This window comes from Saimiri boliviensis, chromosome 17, assembly GCF_048565385.1.
Source record: "Saimiri boliviensis isolate mSaiBol1 chromosome 17, mSaiBol1.pri, whole genome shotgun sequence".
NCBI lineage: Eukaryota > Metazoa > Chordata > Mammalia > Primates > Cebidae > Saimiri > Saimiri boliviensis.
In genome coordinates, this window is record NC_133465.1 from 65,817,616 (window position 1) to 65,833,297 (window position 15,682).

At 48.5% G+C, this 15,682-nt stretch overlaps 1 protein-coding gene across 5 annotated transcripts in view; it reads right to left on the minus strand.

The window, feature by feature from the left end:
- Positions 1 to 15,682, minus strand: part of RNF157 (ring finger protein 157) — a 93,254-nt gene that overhangs the window by 6,081 nt on the left and 71,491 nt on the right. For 2 of the 5 annotated variants that reach the window (XM_010342395.3, XM_010342397.3), the window contains exons 9-18: positions 14,764 to 14,835; positions 14,052 to 14,211; positions 13,746 to 13,858; positions 11,521 to 11,759; positions 9,992 to 10,100; positions 7,822 to 7,981; positions 7,182 to 7,360; positions 6,885 to 6,950; positions 5,913 to 5,961; positions 3,993 to 4,103 (exon numbers count right to left, since the gene is read on the minus strand). In XM_010342395.3, the coding sequence (XP_010340697.1) occupies positions 3,993 to 4,103; positions 5,913 to 5,961; positions 6,885 to 6,950; positions 7,182 to 7,360; positions 7,822 to 7,981; positions 9,992 to 10,100; positions 11,521 to 11,759; positions 13,746 to 13,858; positions 14,052 to 14,211; positions 14,764 to 14,835 (1,258 nt within the window). Of the gene's footprint in view, positions 1 to 1,478; positions 4,104 to 5,912; positions 5,962 to 6,884; positions 6,951 to 7,181; positions 7,361 to 7,821; positions 7,982 to 9,991; positions 10,101 to 11,520; positions 11,760 to 13,745; positions 13,859 to 14,051; positions 14,212 to 14,763; positions 14,836 to 15,682 lie in introns of those variants that run through there. The other 3 variants (XM_010342396.3, XM_074388992.1, XM_074388993.1) reach the window with 3 other exon arrangements.

The following is a 15,682-nucleotide window of genomic DNA, read 5'->3' on the forward strand; positions in this document are numbered from 1 at the left end:
CCTCAGCCTCTTGAGTAGCTGGGACTACAGGTGTACGCCACCAAGCCTGGTTAATTGTTGTGTTTTCTATAGAGACAGGGTTTCACTCTGTTGCCCAGGCTGGTCTCCAGCTCCTGAGCTCAAGTGATCACCCACCTCGGCCTCCCAAAGTGCTGGGATTACAGGTGTGAGCCACTGCGCCTGGCCTATCTTTGCCTTTTTTCCATCACTGACTACCCCAGAGCCTTCACAGAGCTATCACCTGCCGCTACGACTATCCTGCCACCTGTGTAACAGTCCACTAAACTCCTTGGAGCCACATATACTTAGCGTGGTCTTGCAGTTCTAGTCTTAGTACCACCCGTCACACCCGTCAACTGAGATCTTCCCCTTTATTTCTTTCAGAAGCAATCTCAGAACACACCACTCCCCAGTGAAAAACCAAAAATCCACCCTTGGTCCTGGGGCCCAGGAAGACCCAAAAGCTTCTTAGGGGGAGAGGGGCTGGAAGGACAAAAGTTGCCTCTAAGCCCCTCACCAGTGTGACCAGAGTGGTGAGGATGGGAACCAGCAAGGTTCTCAGTCCTTGCCACCGGCTGGGTCTCCTGGCAGAGGCTGTGAGCATGGTGCAGGGCACGGGGAGAGCATGGGAGCCACCCTGGGCTCCATTTCCCACTGGCTCTCTACGAAGGGAGTGGTACCCGCTTGAAGAGGGAAACACACTCAAGCAGAGTCCAGGCACACGTGCAGCTGTCCTGACAGGGAGAGAGCTGGCTGCAGGAGCAGTGAGGTGCTACGACAGCCAGTGGTGTCTCGGTCCTGGGATAGAAAGTTGAACTTACAGCTGAGTGTGAAGAGGTCTGTTTATTCCGTGGGACCTATCAACCAAAGTAGTTATTCCTGTGTGTAACCTACCAGATACTTCCAGAGACTTCTCCAGCACTTTTGCTCCCAGTGATGCTACCAGCAGAACCAGAGACACACTTTGCCTAGAGAGATGTGCTTTTCCCTCTCAAGTAAAAGGGGAACCAGAGGTTTTGAGATATCACTGTCACCCAACTACTGACTGAGGATGCCAATTAAAAACAAATCCTGGCTGGGCATGATGGCTCATGCCTGTAATCCCAGCACTTTAGGAGGCCAAGGCAGGCAAATCATGAGGTCAGGAGTTTGAAGCTACCTTGACCAACATGGTGAAACCCCGTCTCTATTAAAAATACAAAAATTAGGCTGGGCGCGGTGGCTCAAGCCTGTAATCCCAGCACTTTGGGAGGCCGAGGCGGGTGGATCATGAGGTCGAGAGATCGAGGCCATCCTGGTCAACATGGTGAAACCCCGTCTCTACTAAAAGTGCAAAAAATTAGCTGGGCATGGTGGCACGTGCCTGTAATTCCAGCTACTCAGGAGGCTGAGGCAGGAGAATTGCCTGAACCCAGGAGGCAGAGGTTGCGGTGAGCTGAGATCGCGCCATTGCACTCCAGCCTGGGTAACAAGGGCGAAACTCCGTCTCAAAAAAAAAAAAACAAAAAAAACCAACAACAAAAATTAGACGTGCATGGTGGCACACACCTGTAATCCCAGCTACTCAGGAGACAGAGGCAGGATAATCGCTTGAACCCAGGAGGCGGAGGTGGCAGTGAGCCAAAACTATGCCACTGTACTCCACCTGGGCTACAGAGTGAGACTCCATCTCAAAAAAAAAAAAAAACAAAACAAACAAAACCAAATCCTTTTCATAGTCTTTGCCACAGAAGCATTCCCATTTTTGTTGAACAGAAATTAATAGTCTCACACATTTTTTTTCTTTCTTAGAAAATCTTAGTATATTGAATACAGGCCCTCATCCTGAGGCCTCTGGTGAGGCTATAATGGGACACTTACAGTGCTGTACCCAAGGCCCTCTTCTGAGAGCCATCATAGGCATTTGATTTCATGTTTGGCCCCAACTGTGAACCCACCATAATCTCTAAACAGCTGCCTCCACGAGTCACCCTAAGGAACCTCAGAGCTGCTCTCTTCCTCCCAGTCCTTGCTCTCCTCCCGCAATCCTATAAGTGGAGTAACTATCACCAAGCAGGTCAGTCGAGGGGAGTCAGGAAGACGAGGAAGCAGAGGAATACACTGAGTTTCCACCAGCACTGTTGGCTAAAACAACTCCAGCAGCTCCCTCTGCCAAAAAATTAGGGGTGGGTAAGGGAGCCCCTTGAGGGAGGTGGGAAGCTAAATTTCCCTCCTAAAGCCCAGTAAGGGGGTGGCCAGGGTAGAGCTGCCTCAGACACAGGGCAGAGCTAAGGCAGAGACGCCATCTTCACCCAGCTATGGACGGGGATGCCAATCAACCAAATCCTTTCCATAGCCCTGGCCACAGAAGCATTCCCATTTTCATAGAACAGAAATTAATACAGTCTCACAAATACTTTCTTGGAAGATCTTAGTACACTGAATACAGGCCCTCACCAATCAGGAATGGGAGCCTTGCTTACAGCCCCAAGCGACCACCTCCCAGGTGTGTGTGTGGCCAGCAAGCTTGGATGGGGTGAAGCACTGGCAGGGAGGACAGTGCTGGCACGGAGTGAACATGAACTTTCATACCAAGTCTAGAGAACGTACAGGAGTTTAGAAAATAAACAAACCAGACAGACAAATATACATTTGGCAACATGATGTGAAACACAAATGGACAGATGGAAGCCAGGCCAGGAGTGGGACGGCAGGGAGTGATGCAGCCCCTGGGCCCCAGCAGCTCCAGTCCAGGCCAAACTGGCAGGAGGCCGGCCCCACGGTCAACACTCCCTCCTCCATGCTCAGGCAGGAAGGGGGTCTTCCCTGGGCCTGTGCAGGAGAAGCAGGGGAACCAATACTGCCTCTTTCGGTCTCACTGAATATGAAGAGGCCTGGGCAGAGTCTTTAGGACAAACTAAATAGAAAATGACTCAAGAAAGTCCTTTGTAAGGCTGGAGAAAGTGTCTCTAGAGAATTCCAGCTTCCCCTACCACAAGCTTGTGTGGGGCCAGAGCATGCTGGGGCTGTGCCTTGCACAGGCTGATGGAGAGTGGCAACCACAGAGGTCGTGTGGCTCCAACGCCTCCAGCCACGTCGCTGAGCGAGTAAAGCACTGGACCCGTGATGTGGCTGTTCTGAAGCTGACATGAGTCTTCATTCAGGGAATGTTTAAGAGGATTCAAACAACACAATGTGAAGGACAATCTGTGGCGTGAAACCCGGAGGGGACATTTGACTGAGTTCACTTGGGCAAGATGTGGATTTTAGAAAAGCAGTTTTTAGAGCCCTTGAATGGGCACATTAAAAAGGCAGTCGGTGTGCAAAGTGTGATGAACACGATTCTGTGTAAGACACTACCTAGATTCGGTTTAGTGTCACGAAGAGGAATAAGGGCACACTGACAACCTGATCACCTGTGAAGCTGCAGCTCCAGGGAGCATAGTGAAGCCCTAACTTGACCTCTCTTTTGGATCTGAATCCAGTATACAATGCAACTGGTAACCCAAAGCTCACTGGATCAATTAGAATCATTCCTTCGCCTTTAAAATGCTTGCTTTTAGATGCCTCTCTGATCCTAGCTGAAACACATTTCTTCTGAGGAGCTACGGCTTCACTTTAAAAGGGCTGAGGCAGTCCTTCCAAGACCTTCATAGAGAGGTGGTATCTCTCTGCTCAAACTTCCTGTCAATGAAGACAAGACCAGGCCACCTGACATGATAGCTGCCAGGCCATGAGATGGAGTGGGGCGTGTTCAGGCCAAATTGTACGTTCTGCTTCTTTCTTCCTGTCCTAACATTCTCACTCAGAGCAAGGATGGCTCATTGCAAAAAGCTCAGGGACTCTCCCAGGCCTTCTTACTTCCTTTCAGCAACTGTTCTCCAGCCCTAGCACACCCCAGGCCTTCTTGCCAGGAACTGCAGGGCAGGAGATGGGTGTACCAGGGTGAGAGCAGGGGTAAGAGCACAGGGATCGTCTCCCACCAAGTTCATGTTCAGCAGACTGCCACTCACCAGGTAAGCAGACCTCAGAGCACAGCTTATTGTCCAGTGCTTTCACGCTTGAGATGTCAAAGTCATTGTTATTGTCACACTCCATACCTAGAAATGCGCATGTCCTCTGGCCTGTAACGGAGTTAATGCAGTTAGAGAGGGGCTGGCTGTGTTTTTCTCTGCTTTGCTGTCCTTCAAATAAAAATCTTAAGGATGGAGACAAAAACCAAATCAAATCATATGTTTAAAAAAGACAGTAATTAAGTGGGTAAAGAGTGGACAAGAAAGGAGTCACGCTGCATGGGCATGTCTGTGTTCTCACGCTATCCTGCTGCTTCCCTAGAGCCCGTTCCACCTGCTGTTCCCTAACGAGTCAGATTGCTGAGGAGGGCTGTGGGACACAGGCTCGACAGAGAACACTGGAGCGAGCAGAGCTGGGCAGAGGCCAGGCCGGTGAGGCTGCGACCGCCCGGCAGAAGCTAGGGAGAGCCAGTGGGGAGGTCAACCTGCTCATGCCTGTGTCTGCCTCGGATGCGAGCTGGGTGCGTTTATGGCCACAGGGCTCTGCAAAATAAGTACATGAAACAACAACTAAAGGTCTTCGTGTCCATAATTTTGCAGATCAAATCAGAATGACTACATTCACAAAATTATGATTTCCTTTTGTATGAGACCTGAGTTGTTATTTTCAGTGTTTTAAGTGACCAGAAATCTACAGACATGTAAGAAGGGAAGGGAAAAGTTTTAAAAGGTGTTCTGTTTTTTTTTTAATCAAGTTCCCCTCTTTTTTTCCTCGTGAAACAGAGAGAAGAAAACAAATCCATTCCATGGGCTAGGGAATGTCAGGTGAAACAACCTGGCCACACCGCACTTCTTAGAAGCAGATATTCCATAACAGAAACCATCACAAGGGGTAACTCTGAGCACTGAAGTCATCAGCTGAGTTAGTGACACTCCAAATCCCCTTGGGCTGGGGTGCAAGAGCTGACAGAGGCAGCCTTGGCGGCCACCTTCTCTTTCAGGCTCCTTGGCCAGGCAGGAGCTGTCAGGTCCACATGCACACCTTCAACACTCCCCAAGCGATGGCCAGCGCTGAAGCAGAAGCAATAGGATGACATCTGCTGGTGCGTCTGCATCCAGGCCGGGGCACTGTGTGCTCTGGAGGTGCCCCCGCGGGAGGTGCTTCAGAGCAGCAGGGGGAAGCGTCTGGCTCCTGGAACACATGGTGTTCCCCCAGGGGAAACTTTCCCACCTCCCTTCTTCCTCCTAGGTGCTTGCTCTGTGGGCCATTCCTTCTCTTTTAGCCTTATTAGAAATAATATTTTTCCAACTGAAGATGTAACTGAAGCCTGAATTATGGTACAGGAAAATCATTACAACAGCCTTTAAAATGCTTTCCTAAGCTGAGCTGCTGAAGAAACTTGGACCTGTTTCCTTGACCACGCCTTTAATGTGTCTGCTGGCTCCTGGGAGTCCTCTTTTACAATAACGTCCGCCATTTTCCTAACTAAAGCAATACCTGACCAGCTGCCAAATAGTCCTCCCCTTTCCCCAAGTGGAAGAAATGGCTACTGCTGTTCAACACTGAGACTGCCAGAGCAGCTCTGTGGGGCTGCACTGAAAACCTGCAGCAGAGAGGCCGGCGATGGGAGCTACTCAGAGCGCTTCCGAATCTACTTGAGGTAAATATGTACCTGCGTGTATCTCCTGCAGCACCCGCACCTGACATCCTTGGCTCTGGGGCCCAGAAAGAGCTGAGGAGGTCACAGAGGTCATCAGTGCCCTGCTTGCTTTGATACACTATTAAGAAGACAGCTGTTCCTCTAACAGCCATACAACTGAACAGTGCCACCAAGTCTTACTGGTACCCTTTTCTTTATCCCTTAAAGAATACCCAGGAAGGAAAGATAATAAAAGGAAATAAAGGACCAGATCTTTTACCATCTTCCTGTGTGGGTGATCCATCCTCTTCCTCTGTAACATCATTTCCCTAGGATAGAAGGAAGGCCTTGTGAGTCTATAAAGCAGGAAAATGAGTCGACTGATTGGCTGACGACAGAACTAATCATCTTAATGGTATCTAACTCCAGGGCCTACGTTACTAGCATATATTTTCATCCGTGTTTGATATGCCTGAGAGGCTGACTAGAGGCAGATCTTGCTTGGTGAGGCACCATCTGCCTACAGGGATTAGATCTGAGCCACATTACCCATACATATAGGCTCAGAATGGTCTGTCAGGAACAGCCTTGTTAATAGCTTAGCTGATACTGTTTTTCTAAGGTGGAGGTAAAAGTTACTAAATGAAAGAGCAAATTGTGAGATCATAAAACTTTAAGAAATCTCTTAAGATCCCACACCCTATCCAGATACTCCACTGAGAGTAGTTGGCTCAAGAAGAGTTGTAGATCTCTCACTGTGAGCCGGCGTTCCACAGCACACCACGGTCAGGGCACATCTCACACTGAACTGTGGTCCTGTCTGCCTGCTGGACAGGGCTCCTAGATAGGTCCAGTGGGCTGGGGGTAGGCAGAAACATCACCACACAGTTCTGTATAGGTCTGTATGCACCCCAGTGCCAGTGAGCACGTGGGACACAGTCTCCCATGTAGATACTAGTGGAATGAAGAACAATACATTCTCAAGGCCAGGGGCTGGCAAGAAAAGTTCTTTCTTGAACTCACTCCACACCAGTGACCCTGAGAACCAGCGGCCCCACTCACTGGACAGCCCACAGACCCCGGTGCGGCTGCTCTCATCTCTATCCACATTCCACTTGTGACTGATATAGGCATGTCCCCAGAAAGGCTTTGTCAGCACAGCCTCCCGGCCCTGGTCCTTATTGACATCCCCAGCCAAGGCCAGCACTCCTCTGGCTGTGGGAAGGGGCACACTTCGTGCTGCTGGGGTTACCTCTGCATCCTGCTCTCCAGCTGGGAGGCCAGCAAAGCTGCTGTCTGGAGACTCCGCTGGCAGCCCCTGCAGAAGAACACAGTTTTTACAGGTCTCCCATCAAGCTCCTGACAGCAAACCCAAACCTTGTTCAGTACAAAATTGGTGTCAAAGCCGGGCGCAGTGGCCTCGTTTTCTGCAGCACTCCCAGCACTTTCGGGGGCTTCGCTGCCATGCCTGGCAGCTCTTTGGTTATGCTACTTTGGACATGTGTGCAAAGTACAGAGAAGCCAGGGCAGTTCCCATCCTTTCCCTTACCTCTCCTTCTTCTGAGGGGGCCCTGCTGGCAGCCCGGGGGGAAGGGACAGCCTCTCCCTCCTCTTCAGTGCCAGGGGCAATGTAGGAGCCAGACATGGAGGAGACGGTGTCGGTGCTGATCTGGGAGGATGCCATGGACATGACAGACTGGGCCAGGCTGCTGCTGGTGCTGGCAGGGCCTTTGGAGACAGGGGATGGAGGAGGAGCCTAGAGGTCAGGCAGGGCTTCTGCAAGCTTTCCGGGGAGCAGAGCCCTCTCCCTACACTCAGGCAGTAAGGAGTGAAACGGCCTCCCCTAAAAGTGGTTTTAGGTTTAAGGTTTTCCAAAATTCTGCTCCTTTATATTTTAGAGCTCAGAACTCAGCCTCGGGGACGAGACAGTTGCTTTTCCCTGTCATAATGCTAAAGGAAACCTCATGGCAGCAGGACTGAGGCTGAGAGGACCGACACCTGCTAGCTACAGGCAAGCGCGCTAACCCACGGTAGGCAAGCAAGTCCTCTTCCCTCTCAAGCCAGGGCCTACCTGTCATGCCGCCCGGGTATTAGCTTGCCACTCCCATGTCCCTTCCCGGAGGAAACACCAGGATGCTGTAGCTGGGTAAGGGGCAAGGACATGCAGCCGCTCCCCGCTCCTCATGTACCTTCTGGGGAGGAAATAGTGGACGACAGAGGCGTCCCTGTGCAAGACGACTGGTCAATAGCTCCAGATGATGACAAGGTGAGGTTCTCACTTTCTGGAGACACACCACATTCCTGGGGGGTGTGGGGGACACAACAGGACATGGAGCAAGCGCCAGTCACCTGTGCTGGAGGAAGGGGTCGGGGCGGAGGTCTGGGTGGAGATGAGGAGGAAAGGGGACACTGGGAGGGGCTGAGTGGCATGCAGAGGCCGCAGCGTCTCTCTTCCGTCCTCACTTCTCAGCCCAAGCCTGGAATGACTGCCTCCCAGGGGAGGCGCGCACTTCAGTCAGCACCTCCTGCCCAAGGCACAGCATCTGCTGGGGCCATACAAAGACTGCGGCTCGGGTGACACAGGTCACCCAGCAGCTGTGACATGGGGACACCCCAGGTTTCCCCAGGATTATGATCAGCTTTCCTTCTGAGGCAAAAGCATACAAAGCCAGCAGACGCCTCCCTGCCTGCAGGGTATCTTCACACGGAGCACAGTTAACCCCTGCTCAGCTGATTTCTGATACAAACACCACCTTGCTCCCAGCCTGCTGCTCCTCCCACGCCCCCGCCTCCAATCCCAGCCCCCACCTGCCAGGCATCTGGACGCACAGCCTGACCCATCTGAGGCAGATGCAAAGTTCTTCGGACTGTGTCTCCAAAATCCCTTCCCTTCCCTCCAGGCACTTCTCTTTTGTCTTAGTTCAGGCGGTCCCTCTTGCCTTGGCTACTGGTGCCCTTTCCTGGCTGAGTCTGTCTCCTGTCTAGTCCAGAGTACACACTGCAGTCGGGTGGGCCTTTGGGAAGCGAAGCGCTCACCATGTCCCTGGCCTGCTCTGAGCCTCGACTTCCTGCTCTGTGCCTTTGCATGCACCATCCTATCCACATGGATGTTTCTCTCACCTTTTTCTCCTTGTCTAAAAAACTTCAAGGTTCAGCTAAAATGCTACTCCTCCATAAAACACGTTCTGATCTCTTCCGCTGATCTCATCCATCTCTGACACAGACATTTATTGACTCTGTTTTGGGCACAATTCATTTCTATAAAATTTACTTAGTCATTTAACAAATACTTACTGAGCAACAACAACGTGCCAGGCACGTGCTATTCCCATGCATCTGTCCTATCCCGGCCAGACCTGAGCACTCATGGCCAGGGGACCACTTTACCTTCCTACGCCCTGCTCTATCTAGCTCAGTGCCCTACACAGAGCAGGTGTATAAACTTTTGTTAAACGAGGTCTATGTGGGACACACAAAGTAGACAATTCCAGCCTTCTTCTTCCATTCCTCAACAAAGGCCTCCCAGCAGCCCCCAATTAACCCCAGGGCTTTCCACTTGCTGTTCCCAACCTTACGGCCCTCTATCCTTCTATATCTGCATAGCTACTTCTTCCACTTCCCTTGGTCTTGGCTCCTGGACCACTTTTTTTTTTTTTTTTTTTTTTTTTTGAGACGGAGTTTCGCTCTTGTTACCCAGGCTGGAGTACAATGGCGTGATCTCGGCTCACCGCAACCTCCGCCTCCTGGGTTCAGGCAATTCTCCTGCCTCAGCCTCCTGAGTAGCTGGGATTACAGGCACGCGCCACCACGCCCAGCTAATTTTTTGTATTTTTAGTAGAGACGGGGTTTCACCATGTTGACCAGGATGGTCTCGATCTCTTGACCTCGTGATCCACCCGCCTCGGCCTCCCAAAGTGCTGGGATTACAGGCTTGAGCCACCGCGCCCGGCCGGACCACTTTTTAAGAATGGTAACTCCCACTTCCCGGCATGACACTCCCTTCTCTGTTGTGTGACATGCTGATCCACAGTACCACCTGGCACACGTGTATTTTTTTACTTATTGTCTTTTGTGTCCACCACCTCCATCCCAGCCAGCAAGAATATAAATGCTACGAGGGCAGGGACTTTTGCAGTTCCCCAGCTACTATCCTCAGCATACAGCACAGTACCTGGCAAATAATACAGGCGGCATACCCTGATGAATGCATGAATCTTCTGAAAGCTTTGCCACTGCCTCAGAGGGTGTTGAAAAGGTGTTTGATGAGTGAATGAGAGCAGAGGGACCTGATGACGCATGCAGGTAGGAGGAGAGTCCCTGGAGTACAACACCCAAGAAAAGGAGAGGAATGTCAATTACCTCTCCGAGATGCTGAGCTGACAGTCTCTGAGAGAGCTGTGTCTCCGACTCACTGCAGGAACGCTCATCTTCCTCTTCAGGCAGCACGGAAGAATTTTGGGAAATGGATCTGTAGGAGTCCAGAAGAAAAGCAGCTGTATCCAATGTCCATTTAAGAACAGTACTTACTGCGAGGAGAAGCTGAGGGGAAAACCCAAATCTTTTTTGTTTGCTTATTTTTTGAGACAGGGTCTCATTACGTTTCCCAGGCTGGACTTGGACTCCTGGACTTCAGCAATCCTTTTGGTGACGTTTTTTCATTTTTTTTTTTTTTTTCTGAGACAGAGTCTCACTCTGTCACCCAGGCTGGAGTGCAATGGCGCGATCTCGGCTCACTGCAACCTCCGCCTCCCAGGTTCAAGCGATTCTCCTGCCTCAGCCTTCTTTTTTTTTTTTTTTTTTTTTGAGACGGAGTTTCGCTCTTGTTACCCAGGCTGGAGTGCAATGGCGCGATCTCGGCTCACCGCAACCTCCGCCTCCTGGGTTCAGGCAATTCTCCTGCCTCAGCCTCCTGAGTAGCTGGGATTACAGGCACGCACCACCATGCCCAGCTATTTTTTTTTGTATTTTTAGTAGAGACGGGGTTTCACCATGTTGACCAAGATGGTCTCGATCTCTTGACCTTGTGATCCACCCACCTCAGCCTCCCAAAGTGCTGGGATTACAGGCTTGAGCCACCGCGCCCGGCCTTAATTTTTGTATTTTTAGTAGAGATGGGGTTTCAACATTTTGGCCAGGCTGGTCTCGAACCCCTGACCTTGTGATCCACCCGCCTTGGCCTCCCAAAGTGTTGGGATTACAGGCGTGAGCCACTGTACCCGGCTTGTTGACGTTTTTAACAGAGGAGGAGTACAGCCTCCTGAGTAGTTGGGATTACAAGTGTGGGCCAACCTGCCTGGCTCAAAACCCAAATCTTAGGTAGAACTAGGGAGGTAGAAAAGAGAACCAGGGAGGGATGGAGACCTCTTTGGGGCATCAGAAGTACTAAGTTTTACCTTTAGCTCCTTTGATGACTTGCTATCTAAACTTGGGAAAAACCACTGCCATTTACAGGATCTCAACATTTTCGTCTGTAAAATGCCCTCCCCTTTACTCTGCCACAGAAAGCTTGTCATGATTTGTGCCTAGCTGGATTTAGATGTTTAAGATATATGGATCACAAGGTTCCTTCAGTCTTCGGACTAAGCAATGCTCCCAGGGGCCTGGATGGCCCCATCCACAGTGTTCAACGTCCTCTTTCCTATATCCCATCCCCTACCTTTGAAAAAAAAATACCTAAGAGATTTGTCTAATCAGAATTTTCCTAAGTACCTACATAGCATCTTATTTTCATCTCTAAAGGGATGGGATAACCTTCCCACAAGCAGCTCTTGGAACAGCCCAGAGGGTGACTCTGCCCTAAGGCCCCAGGATGTGAGCCAGCACCAAGGAGGGTTAAAGTGTCTCATCAAGGATTCCTGGGGCAATACTATGGAGCACTGGCTACTCACTTGGAGAGACTCTTCTTGAGTTTGAGTCCTTGGCTGCCACAGTCGGACAGGCGGTCAAGAGGGGAGATCGTCCTGACGGGGGGCAGGTGGCCATCACTACCATATGAAGGGAGCATTCCTGAGAGGTGGCCATCTCCAAGCACGTGAAGTGGAGGAACTGCTGGGGATGGGGTGAGGGGCCCATTGAGGGCCTCCAGAAGAGATACTACTTCATAGCCTGGTGGAATATTCTCTGAGGACTAGGGAAATCAAAGACAGGTTGAAAAATTAATTAGGTCCTTTTTGTTTTATGGCATGATCATGCTACTTACTCTACACCAAAAAAAATGTTTTTTTTTTTTATATCTGTTCTGGGACGGTCTGGTAAGAACAACTGTACTAGAGCAGAGATAAAATATCAAAGAACCACACATTGTAGATCCTGCTTATTGGTAAACCTTTTCTTAATAATCTCTATTTTTTTCTGATTATAATGGAAACATGTTAATTATAGGAAATTTGGAAAATACATACAAGTAGAAGTAAGGGGGAAAAAAATCACCGGTAATCAAATCACCCAAAGTTACTTTTGTTAGCATTCTGGTGTCTTTTCTTCCCATTTTTTTCTGTGTACTATTTACACAGTTTTGATCAATCTATAAATAATAATTTTATATTCTGCTTATTTTATTATACTTTCCTCTTTTTAAAAAAATAGAAGTGGGATCTCACTATGTTGCCCAGGCTGGTCTTGAACTCCTGGTCTCAAGCAATCCTCCTGCCTTGGCCTCCCAAAGTGCTAAGATAACGGATATGAGCCAACATGCTTGGCCAGAACTTAAGTATGTTCCTTTGTTTCTGAAGCCTCTTCATGTATGTCCGCTTCTCATGGATCCCCTAAGTTTTCTAACTATTCCAGTGGTGGTTATCTAATGTCTAACGCGTCCTATTGTAAACAAGTTTTGAGGAACATCCTTGAATGCCTTTTTTTCAAATTATCTTCTTGTTATTAAATTCTTAGCTCTTAGATGATGAAGCATAAATGTTTTTAAGACTCTTGATATATACTGCTGTTTTCTGCTGTTTTGTTTATTTCAGTGCCTTCTCTAGTTACACTCTTATAAGTAATATGGAAGACCTATTTTGACTACTTCCCTGATAGCAGGGAGAATCATTAAAAATAAAAGTTTTTAAACTTTGAAAGTTGGTAATGGTATTCTCATATTTGCATATCACTGATTTTTAATGTGGTTGAACTTAAAAAAAAAAACTCTATGTTGAGTATTTTTTGTTTATGCCCTTTGCCCATTTATCTACTGTTTCATTCAATATGAACTATGGCAAAGGCATCAGCTTTTCCTCTGATACATTGTAAATACTTTTTTTAAAAACACTATTTGTTGTTTACCTTTTAATTTTGGTCACCTTTTAGATCTCTGAAGTGATAAACTTTTTGGGTGACAAAATGTATGATTCTTGCTTTCAAGCTTAGACAATCCTTTCCAATCCAAAGTCAACTGAATAATCATCTATAATTTATTCTAGGTTTTGGATGTTTTGTTTGGTCTTCTGTAATGTTTGTTTGGTTTGATGCTTTTAATATAGTTAACTAGTTACTCCAGCTGGAATTTATTTGGTGAGGAGTAAAGTGCTAAACTGATTTTTCCTTCTGAAATAGCTAACTAATTATCCCAGTATCATTCACTGAATAATGATCTCTCCCACCAGTGGGTTAATCTAAAGAAAGCAGTATCTGCCATTCTTTAACTGCAAAGCTTTGAGGTTTCACCCTAGTATCAGCACTTACACTGGGACACTGAGGTCAGTTTATCTCAGTCACTGAGGCCGCAAAACAGGCTAAAGAAAAACAGTTACTTTCTTCAAGAGTTCAAATAAAGATAATAAATTGTATTCAAATCCAAAACAATCGTCCCATTATTTCTGCCTGGGGGAGTTTGAGATGAACCTCACTGGAGTGAAACTGCAAATAGATGGCTCTAGGAATGGTAAACATTAACTGGATACCAAGTTCCCAAGGAGGAAAAGGGAGGTTTTCATGACCAGTACTCAAATTTTCCACAGTAATAACAGTTGGTTTTAATGCAAGCTCTCAGCCGCCCTGCTAAATACTGCAGCATGCCCAGGTCTGATTCCTTGCTGAAGTGCCATGTAGAGAAGCATGAACGGTTTAAAAAAGCCAATGAGGCTTCTGCTTCAGAGGGGCTGTGGTTCTGAGCCCAACTTACTGAATGCTCTTCCGAGTCAGATGTCTGGGATGAGATGATGGGGTTAAAGCTGGTTGGGGACAATGGGCCCAATTTTTTCCTCATGGCTCGGATCTGAAGCAGTGCCCGGAAGGCTGTGAAGAAGAAAACAGGCAATCAGGACATCCTGATGCAGGATTAAGGATGAACAAGAGCCCAGACAGAAACCATGATCCCTCCTAGCGCGCATCTGTTTGCCCGATCCAGCAGCAGCACGTGCTTCGGTGTTTTGTAAATGTCCTCGTCCTCTCTCCCACCCACCAGTCCCCCTGCCCCTCTTGGGCTTACGCAGTCGGCAGATGGGGCAGTTGTTGGCCTGGTAGCGCAGGGTGTCTGCACAGGTGTTACAGAGGCAGAGGTGGCGACAGGGCAGAATCAAGGTGTCCCGGACATCCGAGAGACACACCACACACTCGGCACTGTTATCACTCACTTCGTCTTCAGCCACCTGGCCGAGGAGAAAGAAATTTAGCCGATGGCACAAAGCCCTTCCTGTCCCATACTTTATTGACAAGGCAGCTTGTCTGAAGAGCTAAGATAAGTAATAAGAACAAAATCTGAATTGACACTGGACTTTGTTGTTTGCCCAGCGCGTCCACGCACTTAGCTTCACTGCTTCTGGGAAGTGTTTATCTAAAGTCAAGAGGATGAGACTAACCACTCGAGCTCCTCCGATGAGGCTCAGAGCTGGGCCTCTTGAGTCTCAGCTGAAGGGACCTAAGGGAGCAGACAGATAAAGGAAAAGGAGCAGCAAAAGGACCCTGGTAGGAGACCAAGTTGGACAGAGCTCTGTGGCAGAACAAAGCCAAACCAGCCTGCTTTTCTCATTTCCAAAGGGGTACAAGCATAATGATCTGAAATGAAGAACAAGAAAATATCCTTCTAAGACCTTACTGATTTCAGAGTTTGGCACGCTAAATTCCTAGACGGTGGCTTTATAAGATAATTTCTCTGTTGGTCTCCTGGAAAGAGTACATTCAGAATTTTGGATAAAACTTACTTTAGAATCTTGTGTGTTGTACTTGTTTTCAATTCCATAGATCTCCTGAAGGAGGTAGCTGACCCCGTCTACCTGAACAGCAAACAGAAAGGTTCAAGGATAGGCTGACTCTACTGAGAGACAAGAGTGGGAACTCCCTCCCACTTTACCTCTTTTGGTAACCGAGGACTACCAATTCATTAAAAAAAAAAAAAAAAAAAAAAAGGCCGGGCGCGGTGGCTCAAGCCTGTAATCCCAGCACTTTGGGAGGCTGAGGCGGGTGGATCATGAGGTCGAGAGATCGAGACCATCCTGGTCAACATGGTGAAACCCCGTCTCTACTAAAAATACAAAAAATTAGCTGGGCATGGTGGCGCGTGCCTGTAATCCCAGCTACTCAGGAGGCTGAGGCAGGAGAATTGCCTGAGCCCAGGAGGCGGAGGTTGCGGTGAGCCGAGATCGCGCCATTGCACTCCAGCCTGGGTAACAAGAGCGAAACTCCGTCTCAAAAAAAAAACAAACAAACAAACAAAAAAAAAACTCAAAGGCCTAGACAAGTAAAGGATGCTTTTATTTACTTATGTTTTCTCTTTGAGAGAAGAAAGAAAATCAAATATTTAATTTACTCATCATTATATACAACAGGGAACATAAAATTTCATAAATACAATAACAATACTTGCACTAGAGCTTACTATTATGGACAATTAAGAAGGCATAGACTGCCGGGCACGGTGGCTCAAGCCTGTAATCCCAGCACTTTGGGAGGCCGAGGCGGGTGGATCACAAGGTCAAGAGATCGAGACCATCCTGGTCAACATGGTGAAACCCCGTCTCTACTAAAAATACAAAAAATTAGCTGGGCATGGTGGTGCGTGCCTGTAATCCCAGCTACTCAGGAGGCTGAGGCAGGAGAATTGCCTGAACCCAGGAGGCGGAG